Source organism: Grammomys surdaster, unplaced genomic scaffold, assembly GCF_004785775.1.
Source record: "Grammomys surdaster isolate TR1022 unplaced genomic scaffold, NIH_TR_1.0 126185, whole genome shotgun sequence".
Taxonomy (NCBI): domain Eukaryota; kingdom Metazoa; phylum Chordata; class Mammalia; order Rodentia; family Muridae; genus Grammomys; species Grammomys surdaster.
The window spans coordinates 719,613-741,057 of NW_021620991.1; the positions used below are offsets into that span (position 1 = coordinate 719,613).

The window sequence follows — 21,445 nt, forward strand, 5'->3', positions numbered from 1 at the left end:
CTAAAATATCCGGGGCGGAGTCAGGGGCGGGACAAAAGCGTAGCCCTGCGATCCGAACCCCTGGAGGTGGTGCAGCCCTCCAGGACTGGAGCGGGATTATGGGCGGGGCATAGGCTGGCTGAAGAGGCTGAGCAGGACCGGGTGAGCCTCCCCGGTCCCGGGAGTAGGGATCACGGAGCAGAAAGGGACGGAGGAGGCCATGAATGCGGTGGACCTTGGTCGCGTAGGAGCGTGTGTCTTGAAGCATGCAGTGACTGGGGAGGTGAGGCCTGGCAAGGCGCAGGGCGGAGAACGCCTCCTAGCACCTGACCCAGAGCCCTGGCAGCTCACATGGGCTGGAGTGGAGGTCCTGAGGGGCCCTATGAGTTCGCGTACTGGGTGTGGGTGCAGCAGATGGGTCCACAGAGGGACCATCAGGAGGACCAGTCGCTGCGAAGCTTGGAGGAGCACGCTGCGGGACATGTGAGGCAGCCGGGCATAGAGGGTTGGTGAGCCCATGTCCCCACACCGATCCATTCTGTAGGCCGTGGAGCTGCGGAGCCTATGGCAGGAGAAGGCTTGTGTGGTGGCCGGCCTGCGACGCTTCGGCTGCATGGTGTGCCGCTGGATCGCCCAGGACCTCAGCAACCTCCGGAGCATCCTGGACCAACACGATGTGCGCCTAGTGGGCGTGGGGCCTGAGGCTCTGGGCTTGCAGGAGTTTCTGGATGGTGGTTACTTCTCAGGAGGTGCGACACTTCCCAGACTCAGAGCCTGGGCTGTCCTCTCCCTTTCCAGGCCCAACAAGAACATATTCATGTGTCAGCATCTGAGGCTCTTCCCTGCTCTGCCTTCGGCCTGTGCTCTGGCTGGCGCCCAGACCTAGTGGCAAAGTCCCAGTGACTCTTGCCCTTCCCGATTAAGCAGTGGTGACATTCAATCCTGCTGTGCTCCTCCTGGCTTGGGTGGGCGGAGCTAGATACAATACGTGGAGGGGACACAGCTGTGGCTTTTCTTTCTAGAACTCTACCTTGACGAGAGCAAGCAAATCTATAAGGAGCTGGGCTTCAAGAGGTAAGTGTGACTGTTAGGGAACATGAGTCTAGCCAGGGACATGAGGACAGAGCAGCTACTGCTCTTTTAGGCATCTTCTTGCTACCACCGTCTGCTCTGCTGTCCGGTTTGTCTCATGGAAACTGACCCTGGCGCTTCAGCTAGCCCTTCTTTGGGATCTTCTAATGGATGTTGTTCCAAGTCAGACCTGTTCTCAGCAGTCTGCTGTTTCATAAGCAGGAGGGACCATGGAGCCCAGTGCCTTAGCCATGGCCCACTGCAGTCCTCTGTTGCCACAGACTGTCCATCATGATAGGCAGTGCTGGCTAAGCAAGATCCCTGGGCACACCCAGCTTGGAGCTCATTCCCCATACTCCATACCACCTCTCCAGGGTCTCCAGGCCGGCTGTATTCAGCCTGGGGGTTCTCAGGGCTTCTGTAGACCTTCCTGGTTAGACTAGTTGCTGATCTGGCTGAGCCCCGGGTTAGATACGTGGGTGAGGCAGGACACTGGGAACAGATGTGGATACCTGTGCTCTCTACCAGAATCTGGACACCATCTGTCTTTGTAGGTACAACAGCTTAAGTATCCTGCCAGCCGCCCTGGGAAAACCTGTTCGTGATGTAGCCTCCAAGGTTTGTGGTTTGAGAGCATTGGTGGGAATCCCTGGGGGCATTCCCTCCTTGATGTGCTCCCTCTAACAAGAGACCATCTGTAAACAGCCGGTGATGTCTCCTTTACAATATAGACCTTCTCTGGCTTCCAGATTTCATCCCTTGCTCCCCAGGTCTCCAGGTGCCCTGCCAGGTACTGATGTGAGTCACCAGGATATAGATCCAGTCCAGCCCTGGAAGCCCAGTGCACTGAAGTGTGGTCCTGGAGGGTGGCCTCTAGGGACATCGTAGTCTCTTCAGGTTTCCCAACACCAGGATTCTCAGAGACTGATTTTGAACGCTTTCCCCCAGCAACTGTAATTCTCCCTCTGGCCACAGCTTACCCAGGCCTTCCACCTCGCCCACCCACCTGACTCCTGCCGAGACTGACCTGGGTCCTGTTCCTTTTTTTCCAGGCTAAGGCTGCTGGGATCCAGGGGAACCTGTCGGGCGACCTGTTGCAAAGTGGAGGCCTGCTTGTAGTCAGCAAGGGTGAGTCAGGGCAAGACATAGAGCCCCATCTTGCCCAACTTGGGGGTCTGTGTCTTCACGCTCCCACTCTGGTCTTGGGTGAGGGAATGGGCTGCTTAGCTTGGTCAGTGGATTACTCTCACTTCCCAGCACACAGATGCAAGATACACGCAACTGACTCCCTGCCTGTGGTTACAGGTGGTGACAAGGTACTGCTGCACTTCATCCAGAAGTCCCCAGGTGACTATGTTCCCCAGGAGAACATCCTGCAGGCCTTGGGTATCTCTGCAGAGGTTTGTTCCAGCAAGCCACCCCAGGTGAGCAGAGGCCTTGGGGAACACTGTTTGTTACCAACCCTTAAGTATATATAACTGCCTCTGGGACAGTGTGTGGCGTGGCCAGGAGCTGAACTGTGTAGCCTCTTAGGATTTGCATAATTTTCTCTGTGTTGGCAGCTTTGGGAGGTAGATGTGTCTCTGTGAGTCTGGTTGTAGAGGAGCACAGGCTGAGCAGCAGAGAAGCCAGAGGGCAGGCAAAGCAGGGCCCCACTGTGGGTTGAGAAAGGCTAGGCTGTGTTCCTAGGTGTGTCTGTCAGCCCTTAGTGTGGACCTGATGTCCTGTCTCCCATTCTCCATTGGAAGGGGGTAATGCGTGGGTTAGGCTGCTTCCCGTGTCCAGCATGCCTCCTTCTCTTTTTGGGTGTTGGGCACTGAGGAGTGTGATCAGGCTGAATGCCCCTGTTGTCCCCACAGTGTGATGAAGAGGTGTGTGGGAGGTGACACGTGCCCTCTGAGGACCTGGAGGCACCAGCAACCTCGGATGTGTTTGGACTACAAAGAATCCTTGTGGAGCCCTTGGGCCAGGATGTTGGACCTTGTTCATCTTTGAACAGCAACAAGCCATTAAAGTGCAAGCCCTGGGCAGTGAGCATCTCCGTGCTTCCACAGTGCGTCCCTGTCATTTGACAGCACCGTTGCTCCCTGTAGGCAGGAGGGGTGTCAAAGTGTAATCTTCCTAGAGGACAGACTTCAGGCCTTGGTTATGGGACCCTGGGGACAACCATGTCATTTCTTTCCAAGGTGACCTAATGCTGTAGCTCACTTCTTTTGAAGACATAGAGTCAGGCTGAGGATATGGAGGTAAGAGTTTGGTAGGACTCTGGTCCCAGCCCCTAATGGAGCCCAGTTGTGGGGACCAGGGAGGCAGGTGTCTGCCCGAGTCTATGGTGGAAGGCAGGAGGGTAATTGGGTTCAGAGATGCCAGATGAAGGCTGAGGAACCCTTCCCTGATCTGAATGGCTGGTGTGTCCTGGGAGAAGCCTGGGTCAGGCTGAGTGTGTCTGTGTCCCCAGGGTCCTAAGGTCCAAGCAGAGCGCCAACACCCTACCATTTCAGACCTCCCCTTGTCAAGGGATCTTCCCTCGAGGTGGGCCCTGATGATCAGATTAGCACTTTCTAAATCCAAGCCAGGGTGACTACAGGGTCTACCTTGATGTGCTCCCACTATCCAGAGACCATCTGTAAACAGCCGGTGGTGTCCCCTTTACAATCTAGACCATCTCTGGCTTTGAGATTCCATCCCCAGGTCTCCAGGTGCCCTGCCAGGTACTGATGTGAGTCACCAGGATGTAGATCCAGCCCAGCCCTGGAAGCCCAACGCACTGAAGTGTGGTCCTGGAGGGTGTCCTCTAGGGACATCCTGGTCTCTTCAGGGTTTCCAGCACCAGGATTCTCAGCGGCTGGTCTTGAACCCTTTCCCCCAGCAACTGTAATTCTCCCTCTGGCCACAGCTTACCCAGGCCTTCCACCTCCCCACCCACCTGACTCCAACATGTACAAAGCAAAGTCTTCTTTGAAGTGTTTACTTTAGCTCAAGTCTGAAGCTCCAGGACATTTAGCCACACACTATGGAGAGGGTGGAAGACAGCTGACTGTTCCTACTGAGCTGCTGACCCTCACTGGCCTGAAGGGGCGCAAGACCAGACACCACTCATCCCGGGTGCGGGCGTGTGGCTGTACTCTAGGCTGGGCGCGGAGGGCTGGCTTGTGGCTCCGGTGGCCTTCAGGCAAAGACCTGCATATCTCTGCCAGCTACACCGTTCAGGAAGCCTCTGGGTGGCGGGGCGTGGGCCGCGGCATAGCTCAGCCTTGGCTACCAGATGCGACATCGCTTCATGGGGTGCATGGGGCTGCCTCGTGGGCAGTGGAATGCCTCAGAGAAGCCTGGCAGGTTCTGTAGTGAGCCCAGCACCCTGTGGACCAGTAAAAGGAGGTCTGAGATGTGGGGAGGGGCCCAGGGCCGTGGTGGGGTAACATGCTAGCTTGGGGACCGCACACTTGCCTGTACTTAAGAGGACTGTGGACGTCCGTCTTGATAGACTGGATGGCGAACTCCGGCCTGTAGGACCCACACCACACCTGGAGGTACGTGGGTGGTCTGGTTACTGGCACGAGGGCCGAAGCAGCACCCTTTTGCACTAGGAAGTCCTTACCTCCCTAAACTGCTGTTTATAGGGTGTGGACACAGAGGCCAACAGATCCTTTCCCTCCCTCCACATCTGCTGCCTTCTCCCCAGCTGGCAGTTTGGGGGTGTGGCAAGCTCATGGTACCCTTGGAGGTACTCTATAGCGGACCCTCCAAAGCTGAGAGTGGGGACCAGAGACTAGGTCCCTACTGGGGGGTCACCTGGGCATAGTTGATGAAGAAAAGCTGGGCATAGGTCAGGTTCAGTCCCGGCAGTCGCTGATCTTTGCCGCCTTCAGCCAGCCACTGTAGGTAAGCCTGTGAACACCAAAATGGGGCTGGGTCTAGCCAGGCTTCCAGAGAGCCACATGCAGAATGATCTGGTTCCAGGACCTGCCCTGGGTGGGTTCCCTACCTTCCAAGCTTAGAATAAGATGTGTATAAGCCAGCTGTTTCCTCTGCAGCCATCTAAAAGCCTGTCCAACAGGGCTTTGTGAGACTCTCAGCCAGAGAGCTGGCCCCTGGAATCCACCCACATGGGATCCTGGTACCCAGTGCTTCCTTCCTTCCTTCCTTCCTTCCTTCCTTCCTTCCTTCCTTCCTTCCTTCCTTCCTTTCTAGATCTATTTATTTATTTTATGTGAGTATGCTACTCACTGTCTTCAGACGCACCAGAAGAAGGTATCAGGTCCCATTACAGATGGTTGTGAGCCACCATGTGGTTGCTGGGAATTGAACTCAAGACCTCTGGAAGAGCAGTCAGTGTTCTTAACCACTGAGCCATCTCTCCAGCCCCAGTGCTTTCTATCCCGAGGCTGTAGATGTGGACTGCTGAGACCCGTGGTCATGTCATCTCTACTGTGTATACTCGTTAGGAGTGGCTCCTGTAGCAGCCCACATGTGAAAATGTGGAAGACTCCAGGTATATGACCATTAGATACAGCTTCCTCCCCAGTTCAAATGGAGGGTTTTTAGGATACAGCCCCAGGTTGGGCATGGCCCTGCCTTGTTAGGACTAATACCAGTTCCTCCAAGGGCCCCCTAGGGCCCACCTTGTATGCCTGTCGCACACCACCGTTGTCCGCAATGTTCTCCCCGAGGGTGCTGAATCCGTTCACCTGCATAAAAAAGACAGGATGGAGGCCAGCTGGTCCCGGGCCCCTCTTGTCCTGTGGGGCCAGGGCTGGGTACAGTTGCAGAGCCAACACGGCACTGGTGACGCACTTACATTTTGGTTGTTTGCTAGTTCCCAAGAGAAGTTGCTGTACTGGTAGATCATGCACTGCGACTGCAGTTTGAAGTGCCGGGCTGAGAAGTTGCTCCACCAGTCCAACATGTTGCCGTTCTTGTCAAAGTTACGACCTGCGCGGGAGCGGAGCGCAGTGCATGCGCACTTGGGGGCATGCACACTGTTCCCAAGGCCCCTGTTTTCACTGCCCCACTGCACCCTCTAACAAAGCCAGCTCGGTGCTTGGGTGGTTATAAACTTGCTCCAGCAACCAGGGTTCAGGGGTTCCAAGCACATAGCGCCATGTTGGGGTATAGCTTCCACGCCACCCCATCCTTGCCCCTGAAGTTAGGACCAGGAGTCTCAAATTTCGCTTATCCAAACCCAATGGAGGAGCACATGGCTACCCTCCTATGATCCCTCTGGTTAAACCATGTTGGAGAAACAGCTAAGACATCATCGATGGTGTCAGGCCCTAAGAGTCAAATGGGGCAGCCCCTTTGGGGATGGAGACTAGGCGAGGCCTCTGACTAACTGTTAAGAAACCGAATGGAGGATCCTGACCTGCTCAGTGGGTTGGGGCGTTCCCGTAGGGCTCCTTTTACCGTTATCATCGAAGCCGTGTGTGATCTCGTGACCGATCACCATCCCGATGCCGCCGAAATTCAAGGACTGTGGTTGGTCCTTGCTGAAGAAGGGTGGCTGGAGGATCCCTGCTGGAAAGACTGTCCCCGCAGGGTGAAAAAGATGAGCTGTGAGTGAGCACCTCCACTGGGCCCTGTCATCTGAAGCTAGGACTCCCACCCAATGTACAGGCAAGGAAGTAGATACCAAAACAGGAGTGTTGGATTGAGAATCTATGCCCAATTTCTCCCTGCCTACTGCTGCCTTCTGGAAAGTGCTCCCTGATGTTTCCACTGTGTCCCTCCTGACCCACAACCCTTGAGGTGGACCATAGGGCAACATGACATCACCTGAACCCCACTCCCCTTTCTGAGAATAGACAGAGTTTCCTGGGCAAGGGTGAGGGGCTGTACTGGAGAGACGAGGTGGGCTTACCGATCTGGTTTCTGTTTGGGGAGTAGAATGCATTGACCACTGCAGCCCCGATGATCCAGCTGTGGTAAATACACTGGTCATTTGGAGTCCACATCTTCCAGGATGCTCCCTGTGGTCCCTCTGCCCTGGCTGACCAGATCCTGCCCTGAAGAGGTCTGTGGCAGCGTGGCCAGCTACTACTGTGGCATCCTAAGCCAATCCCAAGGTCTGGTTCCTCTCTGAGGCCCCCAAAGCAGAGGATGCTGGGGAGGAGGAGGACTTAGGTCTAGCGTCCTCTTTGGCTGGCATCAGGATAGATTCATGTAGCCACCCTTACCCAGTAGGTTGAGTCGTGTGTACCAGGCTAGCCCATGTAGCCATTCTACTCACAGATTCTGGTCCACCTTTTCCCGAAGCTTCTTGAGGCTCCTCTGGGCATTGTTCTTTAGGTTCTGAAGCCCGTTCTCAAAATACAGGTCCTCCGAGAAAGTCAACTGTGAGAAGAAAAGAGTTTCATGTGGCTGGCACTCAGGCTGAGTCCTTGAGAGTGTTAGAGGAGGGACTGAGGGTTGGGGAAGGGTCTCAAGACACAAAGGTCAGCTGGGCAAGTGACCCTCAGACTCTTGGAGGAGATACATGGGGAGGGTACCCCGACTCTGAACATTTATGTGATTTTCAGAAAGCTCGGTTTCTCTGGGCCTCAGTTTCCCCATCTGTAAACAGGGTGAGGTTAGAGCCACACCAGGGTGTAAGAATGTAGCTGAATGAACTAAGAGAGTAGAAGGATGCCTTACATGAAGTCCCTCCCTCCCCAGGGGGGTGGATCAGAACAGGGGACGGGGGTGGGGGAGAGTGGGCAGGGAATGCTCCCGAAGAAGGTACACACACTGGAGTATTCCTCATCCAGGTGTCTATTGTTATCTTCCAAAATGTAGTCAGGGTAGCCGATCTGTTCCCGGATATTCATGGCCTGAGCAGAGGAAGGACTAGAGTCATCCACCGCGGGAGATACCCCAGCCCCACATGCTGGCTCTGTTCCCTGCTGCTTTGGCAAGGGGATAACAGACAAGTTCCCCTCCACCAGCTTGCAGAGCTAGGCAAGTAAATGAGTCTAGTGACTGGTTTATCAGTGGCCCCAGAGGAACTTGGATAGGTCCTAGCCTCAGACCACAGAGCCCCCTTCTGTTTCCTGTGGATTACCCAAGCATGGCACCTATCCCAGCTTCCCTCCCACTAGGGCTGGTCCTTCAGCAAGGGGTCTTGACTGCAGGAACTCCCCTGGGGATATCACTCTGGTTGCAGCTTGCCCACCTTTTCCTGAGCCTTCTTCTTGGATTCTTCATCCATCCAGTTCAGCTCATCCAGGTTATCCACAAACACGGACCTTACCTTCTCAATCAGCTCTCTGACCTGGGGGAAATGTGTATCCTCATGTCCTACAGGGCGTGATTCATGCGCCAGGCTTTGTCTAGGACACTTTTTAGGAGGAGGCCAGTGCCACCCTGGACCTGACCTCCTGGGAGAGTGTGACATTAATGTAGGTGACTGTTGTGAGCCGACTCCTAGCAGAAACCGGCTATCATCTTTGCAGCCATTTCAGGCCATATACCCTGACAAGAGACTTGTTTTCAACAGCCTACAACAGCTGAGCACACTCTGATAAACATCTTGTTACACTGTTTAGTGCCGCCAGCTGCAAGGTGCACTTAGTATCCATGGCTACGATGTAGTGCCTTCAGTTGAGCTTGTCCACAAGGGCAAGTCACGTGGTAAAGGGTATAAACACCCAGGATCTTCCTTAAAATAAGAGAGACTTGAAGAGACTTGACCAGACTCTGTCTTGTATCCATCTTTTGTGTCTCTCACCCCTCCATCCCCACTCTCTTTCTTGTTAGAGCCTGACCTGAGGACCAGAGCAGCAGAACAGGCCATTACAAAGTAGCAGAATGGGCTGTTACAAAGAAATGGACCATTACAGATGACCATTCTGGCTCAGGGTTGTAGCCTAGCGGAAGCTTGCTTACACTAGGCACAGAACCCATACAGCCTGTGCCTTTCCTAGGGGCCTCACAGGGTCCAGAGTTGGAACTCAGGGTCAGAAGCACTTAGAGGTGGGATTTGTTTCTCTTGGTCTTCCTCTGATCTATGTGGCATTAATGCATATTACTTGAGTCATCAACTTCAGGGAGAGAATAGGGGTTGAACTGACCGTGTATGGGAGTCACTGGGTGGGGCGGAGATGATGGGGACTGGAATTCTTGACAGGTGGCTGACCCAGGGTGAGCCTGAGAGCTGTCACAGGCGGTGCCCATTTGGATACACACCGTACTCTTGCTGTCCTTGGAGAAGGCCCGCTTGATGTAGAGGGAGCCCACGGCGCTCTCCATGTTGCTGTTGACATAGCTGACACACTCCCGCCAACGCACCTCCTCCACAGTTGTGCCGTACAGCGCCTGGTGTGTTTCTTTATTCACTCACTCGTTCGCCCACTCACTCTTTCCCATGTGCTAATATCTAACTTTCCCAGGTCTGGTATGGGGCCCTGAGCTGGTGAGGCAGGCAGGTCTCTTCCACCATGGGCTTCAGGGTACCCAGAGCGGGACACGGGATGACCGAGACCAGATGCTGCCCCTGGACATGAGAAGGCACTTGTCTTTACTCTGAAAAGGCCAGAGTCCCACTCAGGCTCTGCTCTCACCCCCTGGATACTGTGGTCTATGTGGACTTTTTTCCAAAGCTTAGGGCTAACATTGATCCTGGAGCAAACGCTTGGAAATATGCATAGCTTTGGCTACCAGCTCTCTAGATCTGGGTTCCCCTCGTGGTAGTGGCTGTAGTGTTCCCTTCCTCTCAGCCCCCAGAGATGCTGAAGCATAAGGTATATTCCCTTCAGACCTGGTCCCTGAGCTCAAACCAGGCCATAGAGAACTCTGCACCCTGCGACTCCTTCTTGAATCGTGGGTGTCCTGCCCATAAAGAAGCCTTGTGGCTGTTTCTCTTCTCCAGCCTCTTGCCCTTTCTAGTCTCTCTTCCTGGTCCCTCTTCTGGCCACACTTGCTTTTGACAGCTCAGGCTTCTGCTTTGTTGGCTGCTGGCCATTGACTGCCCTAGTAGGGCAGGGCCCTTATCTACCAGGTTCCCATCTCAGACCCAAGGGATGACAGTGCATGACCCTCAGTTTCATGGGCTGAAATGGACTCTGGAAGGCTTGCCTGGGCCGGAGCTTCATCTCCAGGATGCACTCACCTTGCGGTAGTCCACCCGGGCTTCTTTGAATCTCTGGCTCAGGCTGCCAATGCGATCTAGTATCAGGCGCCACACCAGGTAGTTCTGCATGGTCCTAGAGGAAGCACAGGTTAAATGAGATAGGTGAATGGCTGTCTGGCAAGGAAGAGAGGGGACATGGGTTAGCCAGCAGGTTTCACAGCATGGTTCTCGATTCTCCAAGAGTTAACCCTGCTTATCCCTCATGCTTTACAGAGCACTCATTACCAGGGTGAGGCACTGTGAACACCAAAATTGAACCTCTGTGTTCCTCATGCTGGAGAAAAAGTGCTGGATAGGATCTTCTCCCGGAAGCAGTAACTGTGTGTGTGTGTGTGTGTGTGTGTGTGTGTGTGTGTGTGTGTGTTGTGGGCCAGGGACAAAGATGCTGGGGCCCTGTGGAACTTCCCCTGGGCTCACTGTGCAGGGTAGATATCAATGATGTCCTCAAGATTCTCCAGGTAGGGGATGCCATAGACCACCACTTCCTCATCCGGGAGCAGCTCGACTTCGACAGAAGACAGCACGTTTTGTATGAAGAGAGTCCAATTAAACCCCTGTAGAGAGAGAGGTAGGGGAGGAAGAAAGGGGCGGGCAGCCCATGCATGTAGGAAACCCAGGTCTCACTAAAGAACGTTCGGGAAACTGGAGAAAGGACTGTCAGTAGGACCAAGAGTGACCAACATTTCTCCAGAGGCTGAGAAGCTGTCAAGAGTCTATGCATAATATTTGAAAAATTAAGTGTAGTTGGCGAGAAAATGCTGAGCAAGTGTGACTTAGCAAAAATGACCCAAGTAAAAATATGACAGTCTTACGTATATATACTACGTAAGTGGGATATTGATTTTTGTTTAAACATTTTTTTAAGTACTCATGCTGAAGACTGAACACAGGATGTCATACATGGTAGGATGGAGCTCCATTACTAAACTCTCCCTGTCCTATGGTCATGGTTACTCTTAGTAAATATTCCACAGTGTTGAGCTTAATGGTGTAACTTTAACTACTTTGTGAAAAAATGTTTTGAGACATGACCTCTACTCAGGCTGGCCTAGAACTGCTCTTGAGAATGCTTTGAGGAGCTTATGTGTGCGGTTTTTTGTTTGTTTGTTTGGTTGGTTGGTTTTTTCGAGACAGGACTTCTCTGTGTGGCCCTGGCTGTCCTGGAACTCAGAGATCCACCTGCCTTTCCCTCCTGAGTGCTGGGATTAAAGGCCTGCACCACCATGCCTGGCTTGAATTTATTGCTTAACTGAAGATTTATTTTAATTTTTTCTATGTGTGTGGGTAGTGTGATTGCGTATCTGTGGGTGTCTGTGGAAATAAGAAAAGAACACTGGATCCCTGGAGCTGGAGTTGTGAGCTGCCTGGGGTGGGTGCTGGGAACTGAATGCTGGTCCTCTGAAAGTGCAGGTTCTTAATCCCTGAGTATTGTCTATAGCCATGACCTTCAAATCCAGGGACATGGGACGAGATACACTGGGTGTGATGAGGGCTCTCTTAGGCTTTTTCTGTCCTGTCCTTGGACAGAGAAATATAGATCCAAGTGCTTATTTAGATGTTCTGGTCAGTAGGGAGGGGCCGCAGGCCCAATCACTTACTTCTGACCCGGGCCCTGTCCCAGCCCTGTCCTCTCTCTGACACGGCCTTTTAGAGCAGCTCTATCTTGTCCTAGGGAGGAGGCCTGTCCCAGGGCAACAATGGTTGTCCTGCTGGAATCTTCCTATTTTAAGATTTATTTTTCATTCATATGAGTAAACTGTAGCTGTCTTCAAACACACCAGAATAGGACATCAGATCCTATTACAGATGGTTGTGAGCCACCATGTGGTTGCTGGGAATTGAACTCGGGACCTTTGGAAGAGCAGTCAGTGCTCTTAACCACTGAGCCATCTCTCCAGCCTGTACTCGTTTAAAGGTACTTTCTACCTGAGTGCCAACCATAATACCCCATTAGAGCCAGGAGTAGCTTTCCAGGGAATGAGTACCCAGATGGGTTGGGGCTGGGCCAGTGGGTGGGTGCCTGGGCCTCACCTTCAGACCAAACCTGTCCTGCAGCTCCAATAGGTCCATTCGGTGGTACAGTGCGGTGACATCATGCCTTTTCTCCTGGGGTACTGTGGCCTGTGTGGGGACCAGGGGTCACATGGTGTGGTACTCAGCACCTAGCCCGAGCCCCCCAGCACAACCCTGCCTCACGTTGGCCAGATGGGTCTCCAGATCCAGCACCTGTGCCATTTCCTCCCGCACCATGGTGCTCTCCGTGGGCAGGTTCAGGTCTTTCCGCAGCATAGTGGCCACCGACGTCATGAACTGCAGGTAGGCTTCCCGGACCTGGGACAAAGGGCAATGGATGGAGCTGGGTGGCTTTAGACACCTGGGCCACCGTGGAGCACTCTGTGGGAGTGGGGGTGGGGTTGGGGGTGGGGGTGGGGGCAGGGTGTGACATGGAGCAGCCCCTGGAAGCTTGCCCTTCTAGCTTCCCCAACAGGCTCCAGCACAGAGAGCACAGAAGAGAGCATGGGGACTGTCCACACTTGATACCCCTCGAGGGACAAGCCTGCATGATAGCCTTTGTGTTCTGTGGTCTGGGCCTACTTCCTAAACTTGGTATGGAGTCACATGCCCTGGCTATGCCAGCCAGCCAGCTCAGGACCAAAACTGTGGTCCCTGTTCATTTTCATTGGATGACCCATGACCAGGCTTGGTCTGTGGGTCAGGACGGTTTTTCAGTGCCAGATTGGCCTCTGCAGACACTCTGTGAGTTCTGAGCTATTGGTGTCATGCTGAGGCTGCCCCAGCCAGGATTCAGCCATGGGTGGGAAGATGTTTGTCTATCCACCTGGACATCCTTCTTCCTTCATGGCCGTTCTTGCAGGGGCTTCCTTCACTCTAGCTGAAGCTGCAGACTACTCCTCCACTAGTGCTTAGCTCTGCCAGCTACTAGGTTGAGGGCCACACACACTCAAGCTTTTGGGATGTTCCAGGCCCAATTGTCTGTATCCTGCCACCTTCTCCCAGCCCCCTTCTTTGACCACACCATCCTTCCTCTTGGTCCCAACCACCTGTCAGATCTCGGCAGCTTGATGCCCATGAGCACTTCAGCCCTACAGTGTGGGTCACTCCTGCCTCCTGCCCACCCCTACTCTGTTCCTGGACAGATATCCTTGCTGTCTCTGCCTCCTTTCTGTCCCTCCAAGTTCTTCCTTCCACTGTGGTCTACTTAATAGTTGACTTCTCTCCACAGATGCAGGAGCTGACTCTACATAACAGGCTTGTGGCCTTTGCCCACCCTAGGCTGAGATCTGGGCCTCCCAGACACTGGACGTCATTCTGCATGGGAGAGTCAAGTTAAATGGGTCATCTGGGGCTGGAGAGGTGGCTCAGCGGTTAAGAGCACTGACTGCTCTTTCAGAGGTCCTGACTTCAATTCCCAGCAATCACATGGTGGCTCACAACCATCTGTAATGAGATCTGATGCCCTCTTCTGGTGTGTCTGAAGACAGCTACATTATATGCACATAAATAAATACATAAGTAAATAAATCAATCTTAAAAAAAAATGGATTGCCTGTCTGGATGAGCTCACTCACCTCAGGACTGACATAAGTGTGGAAATTGGGCATCTGGTTTGGGAAGCAAGGCTAGTGGACAAACATGAGTGCTGAGCCTGGGTAGGCCCAAGACATGTGACATGTGTACATCTGTATCTGAGCCCTCAAGGCTCCCTGCTTACCTTGTGGTTGTCCTCCTTGAAATAGTACTCCCGAGATGGCATGCCCAAGGTGGGCTGGTCTATCTGGAAACACACAGAAGGTGTGACTCCTGGAAGTATGGGGGGATCCCCGCAGCCTAGCTGAGACGGGCAGAAGTCCCCTCCCCCAGGACTGTGCCTGGTAGAACACAGGTTCCCTGTGGAAGGCAGATGCTTCCAAACCCAAGCCTTTCCCTGACAGAGAGAGGGGGTTGCAGGTTGGGACTTGCAAGGAGGTCAGAGAGGGGCTGGATGGGGCATAGGTCCCCCACAAGAAGGACTCACATCACTCAGTCTACCTACCTAAAGTATGCTTCTCTGACCTTCCTTCTACGGCTCCTGCAGGCTTCCTGCCCAGGTGCCAAAACCCTCACAATGGGTAAGAAACAGGCTAAACACAGGGTCAGTCTCTCTGCTTAGCACAACTCACACTGCAGACTAAGCTGTGGGCAGGGAACACATGCACCAAGCTCACAGATCTCCCCAGCCACCATCCTGGTGTCTCTCCCTGCTTTGCTACCAAAGTCCAGCGTTGTTAGGCACGAGGAGCCTGCTGACCCTGTTCCCCACCCTGACTCCCCGAGGATATCGCATACGTAAATGACGTGCCGGCTGGAGTTCTGGTCGTCATTCCAGATGAAGAGGTCAATGAGGATCCGTCTGTTGAACTGGGAGTTCAACACAGCCAACTGCCGCTCCAGCTCCCACTTGGGGCCTGAGGAGTTAGCACCCATGCTGGAGACCAGCTAGCCCATCTCCAGACAGGGAACTGCCGCCTAAGCACAGAGCATTCTGGGGGTATAGGGAACCCTGCCTGGCTCAGGTAGTGAACTCACTGTGGGACTTTGGGGACTGAGGGAATGTTTTCCAAGCGGTCCTTAGGGAAATGGGTTCTGAGGGAATCACCCTGTGTGGGTGGGAGAAGCCGTCTAAGGGACGAATAGAGGGATATGAAGACTGGCGTCTAGAACACCAGGAGGGATTCTGCAGAGCTTCAGAGAACCAGCCGCAGTGAGCACTTGTCTCAGCTGCCCTCCCTACTTCCCCTCAGTGTGGATCCTAAGTCAGCTTTTGGGACCCTACATTGGCTCTGGAAGGAACGAGCTCTTGGGACTTCCCAAGAGCAGGTGGTTAGCTTGTGGGCAGCTTTGGGGTTGGGTAGACCTTTCCCTGAAGTATGCAAACAGGGCCTATACTTACCCACAGTTTCGTTCCACTTATCCATGGCCACAGGCCAACCTCCTACCATATTTAAGACGTGCAGCAGGGGCTCAGAGTCTCTCTTCTCTATCACACCTGGGAAGGGGAGGCATGTGTCCTTACTCAGACTCTGCTGGCTCAGGTGCCATGACACAAGCCAAGAGCATGCTCTCTTTGTAGGTTCAACTTTAACTCCAACGTTGCTGGTGAAGTACACACTTCCCTGGGATCAAGGAGGTTGGGTACTTGGTAGCTGGCAGCTGGTGAGCAAGCCTAGGAAAGGAGTTGTGGCTGGGAGGGAGGCCCAGGGGCAGAAGGTCACGCAGGGGCCGTGTGACTTGCATCTATGGCAAGATGGCAGTCTAAAGACTTGGGCTAAGGAAAGTCCCTCTAAGGAAGTGCTTTTCTGACAGTAAACTGGAGAGAACTCCAGGCAAAGACTAAGCCGACAGGGCGCATCCAGAAGTCACCACAGACACAGAGGAGAACTCTCAGATGACAGAAACCACACTTCAGAGCTGGCAACAAGAAGGGGCTAATGTCCATGTCAAGGCATGTGGCAGAGACTGAGGGGACACAGGGTTGGGACAAAGGTTTGGCAGAAGAGGAGGAGCCACGTGGCTCCTCCGATGGAGGGTACTAGCCTCAAGATGCCGTGGGTGGGAGACAAGAGGTGAGGCCTCCCATGGGGCTCGATGATGGCATATCTGGCTTTCTGTTTCAGCTTAATTTGGAAGTAGGGACAAAATTAGAGAAATAGGTAGTCCTGGCTGCTTCGGCCAAATGGAGCAGGGTTCTGTGTTGCTGATGGACCTTTACTGAGGTTGGTGGGCTAGAAGCAGAGGAGCAGGCTCAGGGCCCTGCTGTCTGCTTTGGGAACCCAGACTCTTGGGCTGGAAATTTAATGAAGGTGCAAATCCAGAGGGATTTTTCTGTGTCTGGTACATATTGGCCATACGATTTGGGGAGATAGGATAGCCCTGGATAGGTCCAGGTAGGGGTTCCAATAGAGATGACTTCATAAAATCATGGCCCCACTGACTCCCATTGGCGGTACACTGGACTTAACCTCAAACATCTCAAACCTTTAGGAGATGCCCAGCGGAAACAGCTGGGCCCAACCACGCCATTCAGAAATGATGACCTTGGGCAGTGTTAAGCACAGGCTAGGGATTCAAAGCCTAATGAGCCAGACCAGGCGAGGCACAGCACTCAGACGTTTCTGTGTGTATCCTGCATGGTGCCCACTCTCTCCTCAGGGTGTTCAGTGTGTGCCGTGATTCTGGAGCTGACTGGGCCCTGGCAGGGGGTGGTTCTACTCACTTTGGTTCATGCAGGATCGGTATAGTGTCTTGGCCTTCTCCACAGCTGGGCGGTGCTGGACACTGGAGTCCTCCAGCACCCCTGTGGGCAGAGGAGAAAGCTGAACAAAGGTTGAGGTGACTGTTGAGGGCCCAGGTCAACAACTCATGTCTCCTGTAACCCTTGGTCTCTTCTGGCCCTAGGTAAGCATCCCAGGGTTCCCGCTGACAGACAAGGGGCTTCATCGGGCTGAGCAGAGACACCACAGCTCATTTCAACTCCTAAGCAGTGATATCTCCACCATCCCTGCTAATCGAGATGTTTCGCAGGAACCCACCCAAGGTTCGACGCCACCTCCCTGCTCTCCGGTGGTGGCCACTCTTCACCTTTGAGGATGACCTCCAGCTCATCCCGAAGGATGTCAAAGACGCTGTATCGGGAGTTGGTCTCGGGGATCACATGGTGCCGAAGCCAGCCTCCGCATGCATACTGGTAAAAGTTTTCACAGGGGTTTCTTGATTGGTCCATGTTCTGGAGGATTCTGGCAGCTGTTTATTCCAAGGGGGTGGAGGGAGGAGAGGAGACTCAATTGTGGACACCTCAACACTTGTCTCTGAGTCTGAGAGACAGCGGCACCCCTTTGGGGATGGTTTGTTTGAGATTTATACCAACAATCAGCTTACTGGCAGCTACCAATCTGCTCTTGGTAGAAAGTTAGTCACTTTCCCCGAGCCACAGGGAGTCTAGAAACATGGGAGGAATTGCCCAAGTGGCTTCAAGGGGTAGGGCTGCCACTAATAAACCACAGGACCTTGAACTCTCCTGTCTTCTCCCACCTGAGGACCTGATATTGGAATATGGTTCCTGCTCTGAAAAAGGCCTCAGCTGGTGACCTTGCCCTCTAAACTGGTACCAGGCTCCCAGATGTCTCCATAGCCCTTCTGCGTCTTGTAGTCTCAGTGGCTTCTCACTCCATGTCCTTGAGGTTTCTTACTTATCAGATGGGATAGCTGTTTCCCAGAATCCGGTGTATGTTGGTGACAAGGGCCTGAGCTTATTTGCACAGCGCTCTGCCCAGGAACCCCTAGAATCCTGCCCAGCTGTTCATCTTGGCCTCACGTAGCTTAAGATTTCGTAGAGAGCAACACTGTGGGACTCCAAGATCCACCCAGAGAAAACCATATTCTGTGTGTCTCTGTAGGCTTTTTCTCCTCCTGTCTTACCTCCCCACAAAATCTTGTCTGTTTCTGCCTCCTGCAGAGTGCTGTCCATAGCACCCAATTTTAAGACAAAAGTCTCAGCTTGGCTTCAGGCAGCCCCTGAATAGCCTTGTGGCCACGCCAGGGGGAGAAGCTCACCTGCTATCACGCAGCCTGGGGTGGTGCAGATGTCACTTTTCTGTGATGACTCCCTGAGGGCTGGAGGAACAGAAGAAGCAAGAGGCGTGCAGAGTCAGAGGGTTCTACTTAGGTTGGGGGGGGCGTGGTGGGGTATAGCAGGGGCGGGGTAGGTGGGGCAGGCCTCTATTTGTCCCCACCCTCCATCGACACCTCCAGGATAGGTTTGAAGCATAGCCTTGCTGCAGCGACCTGGAATCCCCTTTAAATTCTCTGCCTCTGTGGACCCCTACCGTGGCCCTGGACCCTTAGGGCTTGTGGTTGCTCATGCCCTGCTACCTTGCTGTCCCAGCAGCTCTAAGGTGCTATGCTATCCCACTGTATCCTTACCCTGTGGTTAGTACATTCATAGGTGGTATCAAGCCAGCCTCATGGGTGGTACCCAGCTGTCCCCAGACATCCTACGTACAGCAACTACTGGCAACTGGTATCAGTATCCTCTCTTCCCCATCCCTCCTCTGCTCCCTGCCCATCCACATGACCCCACCTATGGCAGGTCCAGATGCTAAGCCCACCTCCTCAGGGCTGCCTGGCAGGGAAGGTAAAGGCTACCTCGTTTTACAACCGTCCTGTCATTCCGGGAGAGGTGCAGCAGGTTAGTTAAGAAGGGCAGCTGTTTCCCTGGGGAGAAACACAGTGCTCAGCCCCTCGGTCCACCTCAGAGCCTCAGGAACCATTGCATGTCAGCACTCAGGGCTATGGTGTTCACCACACATCAGGGAACGGAGGCAGGGGAACTGTGTCTACTTGTCCTCTTCTCTTCCTCCTCCTCCTCCTCCTCCTTCTCACACTTCCTGTTAGGCTTGAGTGGGAGAGGGGAAGCTTCCCCCTAGCTCTCCATTCCCATTTTCTTGTCCTTCCTGAACTACCCAGGCTTTGCCTATCTTCCTGGGATGTGCCTACAGAAGGCTGCTCTTGCAGCCCGGCCACAGGAATAAATAGGGTTATTTAGGAAAATTGGGTCCTTGCAGGCAGGGAGCTTCCCTAGTGGCAACCCTCACCGCCCCACAACTTCTGTATTCTCACTGCCTGCTGAAGGTTCAAGGCTACCCCCCCTCCGACCCTGTCCCGCCACTATATGTAAGGAGAGACACTGTTTAGCATGGGAGTCTTCAGGACCTGGAAGGAGGTTTGGGAGACAGCAAGAGTAGATAGAGAGCATGCTAATAAGAAATGAGAACAAGACCCAGTTGGATGTTACAGTGAGGAGCAACCAGCTCGTGTCAGCTGCCTGGAGTAGGTGAGAGTTGGAGGAGCAGCCGGCTCCCACCAGCTCACCTCAGCTCTGTGTGTAGCAGATAAGAATGAAGCAATAGGCAGTGACGTAGTACTACAGAGTGACTGCCTCTTGTAGCTAATAAAAGCAGAGGCTCACAGCAGACAAGCAGAGACCTTGATGCTGGGACAGTGAAGACCGTTGTACCGTCTGGCTCTACAACCAGAGGACAACCGACTGCCGCTTGGCTGCATTGAGATAAAAGGATCCAGAGGAAGGAGCCTTATCTGTGAGCCTCTCCGCCATTTGCTTCTGAGCTAAGCACTCCGTGCGTGTGTTGTGAACTGCCGCTTATCACTGTAATGAATAAACCTTGAGATCAAACGGTATCTGGACTCTGTCTCTCCTTCCCAGCTTTAAGCTGAACGTGACTCTCGACAGCAAGTCGAGCCTGGATGTCTTCGGACCTGGTGTGTGGTATTGAGATTCCCCACAGTCAGACACACAGACCTGTGAGGAGGAGGGAATATGATTGTATATGCAGGGCTCCTGGTACAGTTAGTGTAGACGGTGCTGCCAACAGTGGGTGCTCCTTGGGGCTAGGCAATGTGGAAGGCCATTTGCTCCACATATGAGGCTGTTACAAACCAGACCTGACTTAGCTATGATAACAATGTGGACTCTGTCCTTGAGGAGCCTACCCCTTCACCCTAATCTTGTGGGGCTACCGAGGGAAACATTTCAGGGGGAAATCTGAGCTCCAGGGACAGGAAAGTTGACCCTTCAGATCTGCAATGAAAGTGGGGGGGGGTGTCAAGGGAAGGAGTAGGGTCCTTGAGCTCCTGCTGCTTTATAGGGGTGTGGCCATCTCAAGAACAGAGCCTGAGGGTGAGACACTGGACCTTAGACCTCACAGAGTCAGTCACTCCTCCAGTGAGAGAATTCGTGACCAGGAGAAAAAAAGTATCTGCAGACTCAGCACCCACACCTCAACATGGTGCACAAACCTCTGAAGCTACCTCTGGAGAGATTAGAACATCACAAAGAAGGTGTAGACACAGAAGCACAAAAGAACCCTCCTCTTTCAACAGAAGACTAGCCAGGCCGGAGCACAGGAAGGGAGGCTGTGCTGCAAGGCAGGTCACACGTATGTTTCCATCTTCAGTGTTCTGGGTGCACATGTGGGCTGCTGTGAAGAATAGGATCCCCCGGGGAGCCTGATGCAGAGGATTTACGCTCTGTCCTGTGATTCTTGCTCACATAGCCTTCAGGGAGTTTGTGGTGATGCTCACAGGCACAGGAGAACAGGAGAACAGAGAACCTCCTACTTCTAGCGCCCCCACCCCCACCCCGTAAAGCGGACAAATATTGTCGACAATCAGGAAAGAACCTCAGGAGTCAGGGTGTAGCTCAGTTGGTAGACTGCTTGCCTAGTGAATGCACTAAGTCCCAGGTTTCATTCCCAGCATCACATAAACCATATCTGGCACGGAGGGCGTAGAGGCAGGAGAATTAGGAATTTAAGGACACCCTTAGTTATGTAGTGAATTTGAGGTCAGATACCTGGACTACATGAAACCCTGTCTCAAAACCCCCCAAAACCTTGCTAGGCATGCAACATACACTACTAATCCTAGCACTTGGGAGGCAGAGGCAGGTGGATCTCTGAGTTTCAGGCCAACCAGGGTTACATGGTGAGGCCCCATCTAAAAACAAATAAAACAAACATATATAAACAAACAAAAAAACAACAAAACATCAAAATACCAAACCCTAACTAAGACAAATAAGCAAATCAAGAGGGAACCCCAAATGGTCAAGAGGAGTGGGCTGGGGTGAGTCTAGTATTAGCACTGGCTGTCTGTGCAGTGTCTCAGGTCACTAAGCTAAAGAATCCTGCAGAAGAGGTGGAAAGCTCACAGATATGCCGTGGACTTCACTGGGCAAGTAGAAGCCACAGGAAAGACTTGGATGCAAATGAAATATGGGAAGTGAGGTCATTGGAGATACCCAGGACTGACCAGGAGATAGACATGGGAGGACCAGGAGTTCAAGGTCAGCCTCTCTACATAGCCAGTTTAAGGATACATGAAACACTGCCCAAAAAAATTTGAGGAAGCCATGTGACCTGTGACATGAAGGCACGACAGCCATTGAACCCCACAACAGAAGTACCAATGTTAGTGAACCTAGTCAGCAAGGCTTTCAAAGCTCTACAAAACATGAAGGGAAAGGAAGAAAATGAGGAGAGGGAACAGCCGCTGAGCCACTGAGTCAAGCATGGTGTTCAGGAAGCAAATATGGAAAGACTGAAGCTCAGGGATGGCCTGGGCCAGTGAGACCTGAACTCAGAAAGAAATGGAGACAAGCAGCAGCCCTGGAGCTAAAACCACAGGACGTGAATGGCTACAGTGGATGGGATTCCC

General features: G+C 53.2%; 2 protein-coding genes across 5 annotated transcripts in view; one reads left to right on the plus strand and one right to left on the minus strand.

Annotated features, from left to right (window-relative positions):
* The first annotated feature begins 6 nt into the window (after window positions 1-6).
* Prxl2b (peroxiredoxin like 2B) lies at window positions 7-4,004 on the plus strand. Of its 2 annotated transcripts, XR_003710089.1 has the most exons (8): window positions 7-262; window positions 524-728; window positions 1,002-1,053; window positions 1,605-1,668; window positions 2,103-2,178; window positions 2,356-2,474; window positions 2,910-3,103; window positions 3,237-4,004. XR_003710089.1 is itself a non-coding variant. In XM_028757820.1 (7 exons), the coding sequence occupies exons 1-7, from the start codon at window positions 200-202 to the stop codon at window positions 2,934-2,936; spliced, it is 606 nt and encodes a 201-aa protein (XP_028613653.1). In that variant the 5' UTR covers window positions 7-199; the 3' UTR covers window positions 2,937-4,004. The 2 variants fall into 2 exon arrangements, 1 of the variants encoding a protein (XP_028613653.1); XM_028757820.1 differs by having other exon boundaries at window positions 2,910-4,004.
* Window positions 4,002-21,445, minus strand: part of Mmel1 (membrane metalloendopeptidase like 1) — a 30,598-nt gene continuing 13,154 nt past the window's right edge. Inside the window, exons 3-24 of one of the 3 annotated variants that reach the window (XM_028757817.1) lie at window positions 18,356-18,424; window positions 17,765-17,824; window positions 16,793-16,954; window positions 16,428-16,508; window positions 15,105-15,200; window positions 14,501-14,619; window positions 13,887-13,949; window positions 12,350-12,484; window positions 12,185-12,274; window positions 10,571-10,707; window positions 10,133-10,226; window positions 9,211-9,339; window positions 8,198-8,296; window positions 7,773-7,856; window positions 7,277-7,380; window positions 6,908-6,966; window positions 6,454-6,573; window positions 5,849-5,982; window positions 5,673-5,738; window positions 4,843-4,938; window positions 4,498-4,574; window positions 4,002-4,408 (exon numbers count right to left, since the gene is read on the minus strand). In XM_028757817.1, coding sequence (XP_028613650.1) covers window positions 4,309-4,408; window positions 4,498-4,574; window positions 4,843-4,938; window positions 5,673-5,738; window positions 5,849-5,982; window positions 6,454-6,573; window positions 6,908-6,966; window positions 7,277-7,380; window positions 7,773-7,856; window positions 8,198-8,296; window positions 9,211-9,339; window positions 10,133-10,226; window positions 10,571-10,707; window positions 12,185-12,274; window positions 12,350-12,484; window positions 13,887-13,949; window positions 14,501-14,619; window positions 15,105-15,200; window positions 16,428-16,508; window positions 16,793-16,954; window positions 17,765-17,824; window positions 18,356-18,424 — 2,174 coding nt within the window. In that variant the 3' untranslated portion in view covers window positions 4,002-4,308. The remainder of the gene's footprint in view (window positions 4,409-4,497; window positions 4,575-4,842; window positions 4,939-5,672; window positions 5,739-5,848; window positions 5,983-6,453; window positions 6,574-6,907; window positions 6,967-7,276; window positions 7,381-7,772; window positions 7,857-8,197; window positions 8,297-9,210; window positions 9,340-10,132; window positions 10,227-10,570; window positions 10,708-12,184; window positions 12,275-12,349; window positions 12,485-13,886; window positions 13,950-14,500; window positions 14,620-15,104; window positions 15,201-16,427; window positions 16,509-16,792; window positions 16,955-17,764; window positions 17,825-18,355; window positions 18,425-21,445) is intronic. The other 2 variants (XM_028757819.1, XM_028757818.1) reach the window with 2 other exon arrangements.

What these genes read in the sequence shown, in the direction of transcription:
- Prxl2b (XM_028757820.1), top strand. Translation starts at nt 200, where the DNA reads ATGAATGCGGTGGACCTTGGTCGCGTAGGAGCGTGTGTCTTGAAGCAT. An exon ending in AGCATGCAGTGACTGGGGAG is followed by an intron (nt 263 to 523) that starts GTGAGGCCTGGC and finishes TCCATTCTGTAG; the next exon opens with GCCGTGGAGCTGCGGAGCCT. An exon ending in AAGGAGCTGGGCTTCAAGAG is followed by an intron (nt 1,054 to 1,604) that starts GTAAGTGTGACT and finishes CTGTCTTTGTAG; the next exon opens with GTACAACAGCTTAAGTATCC.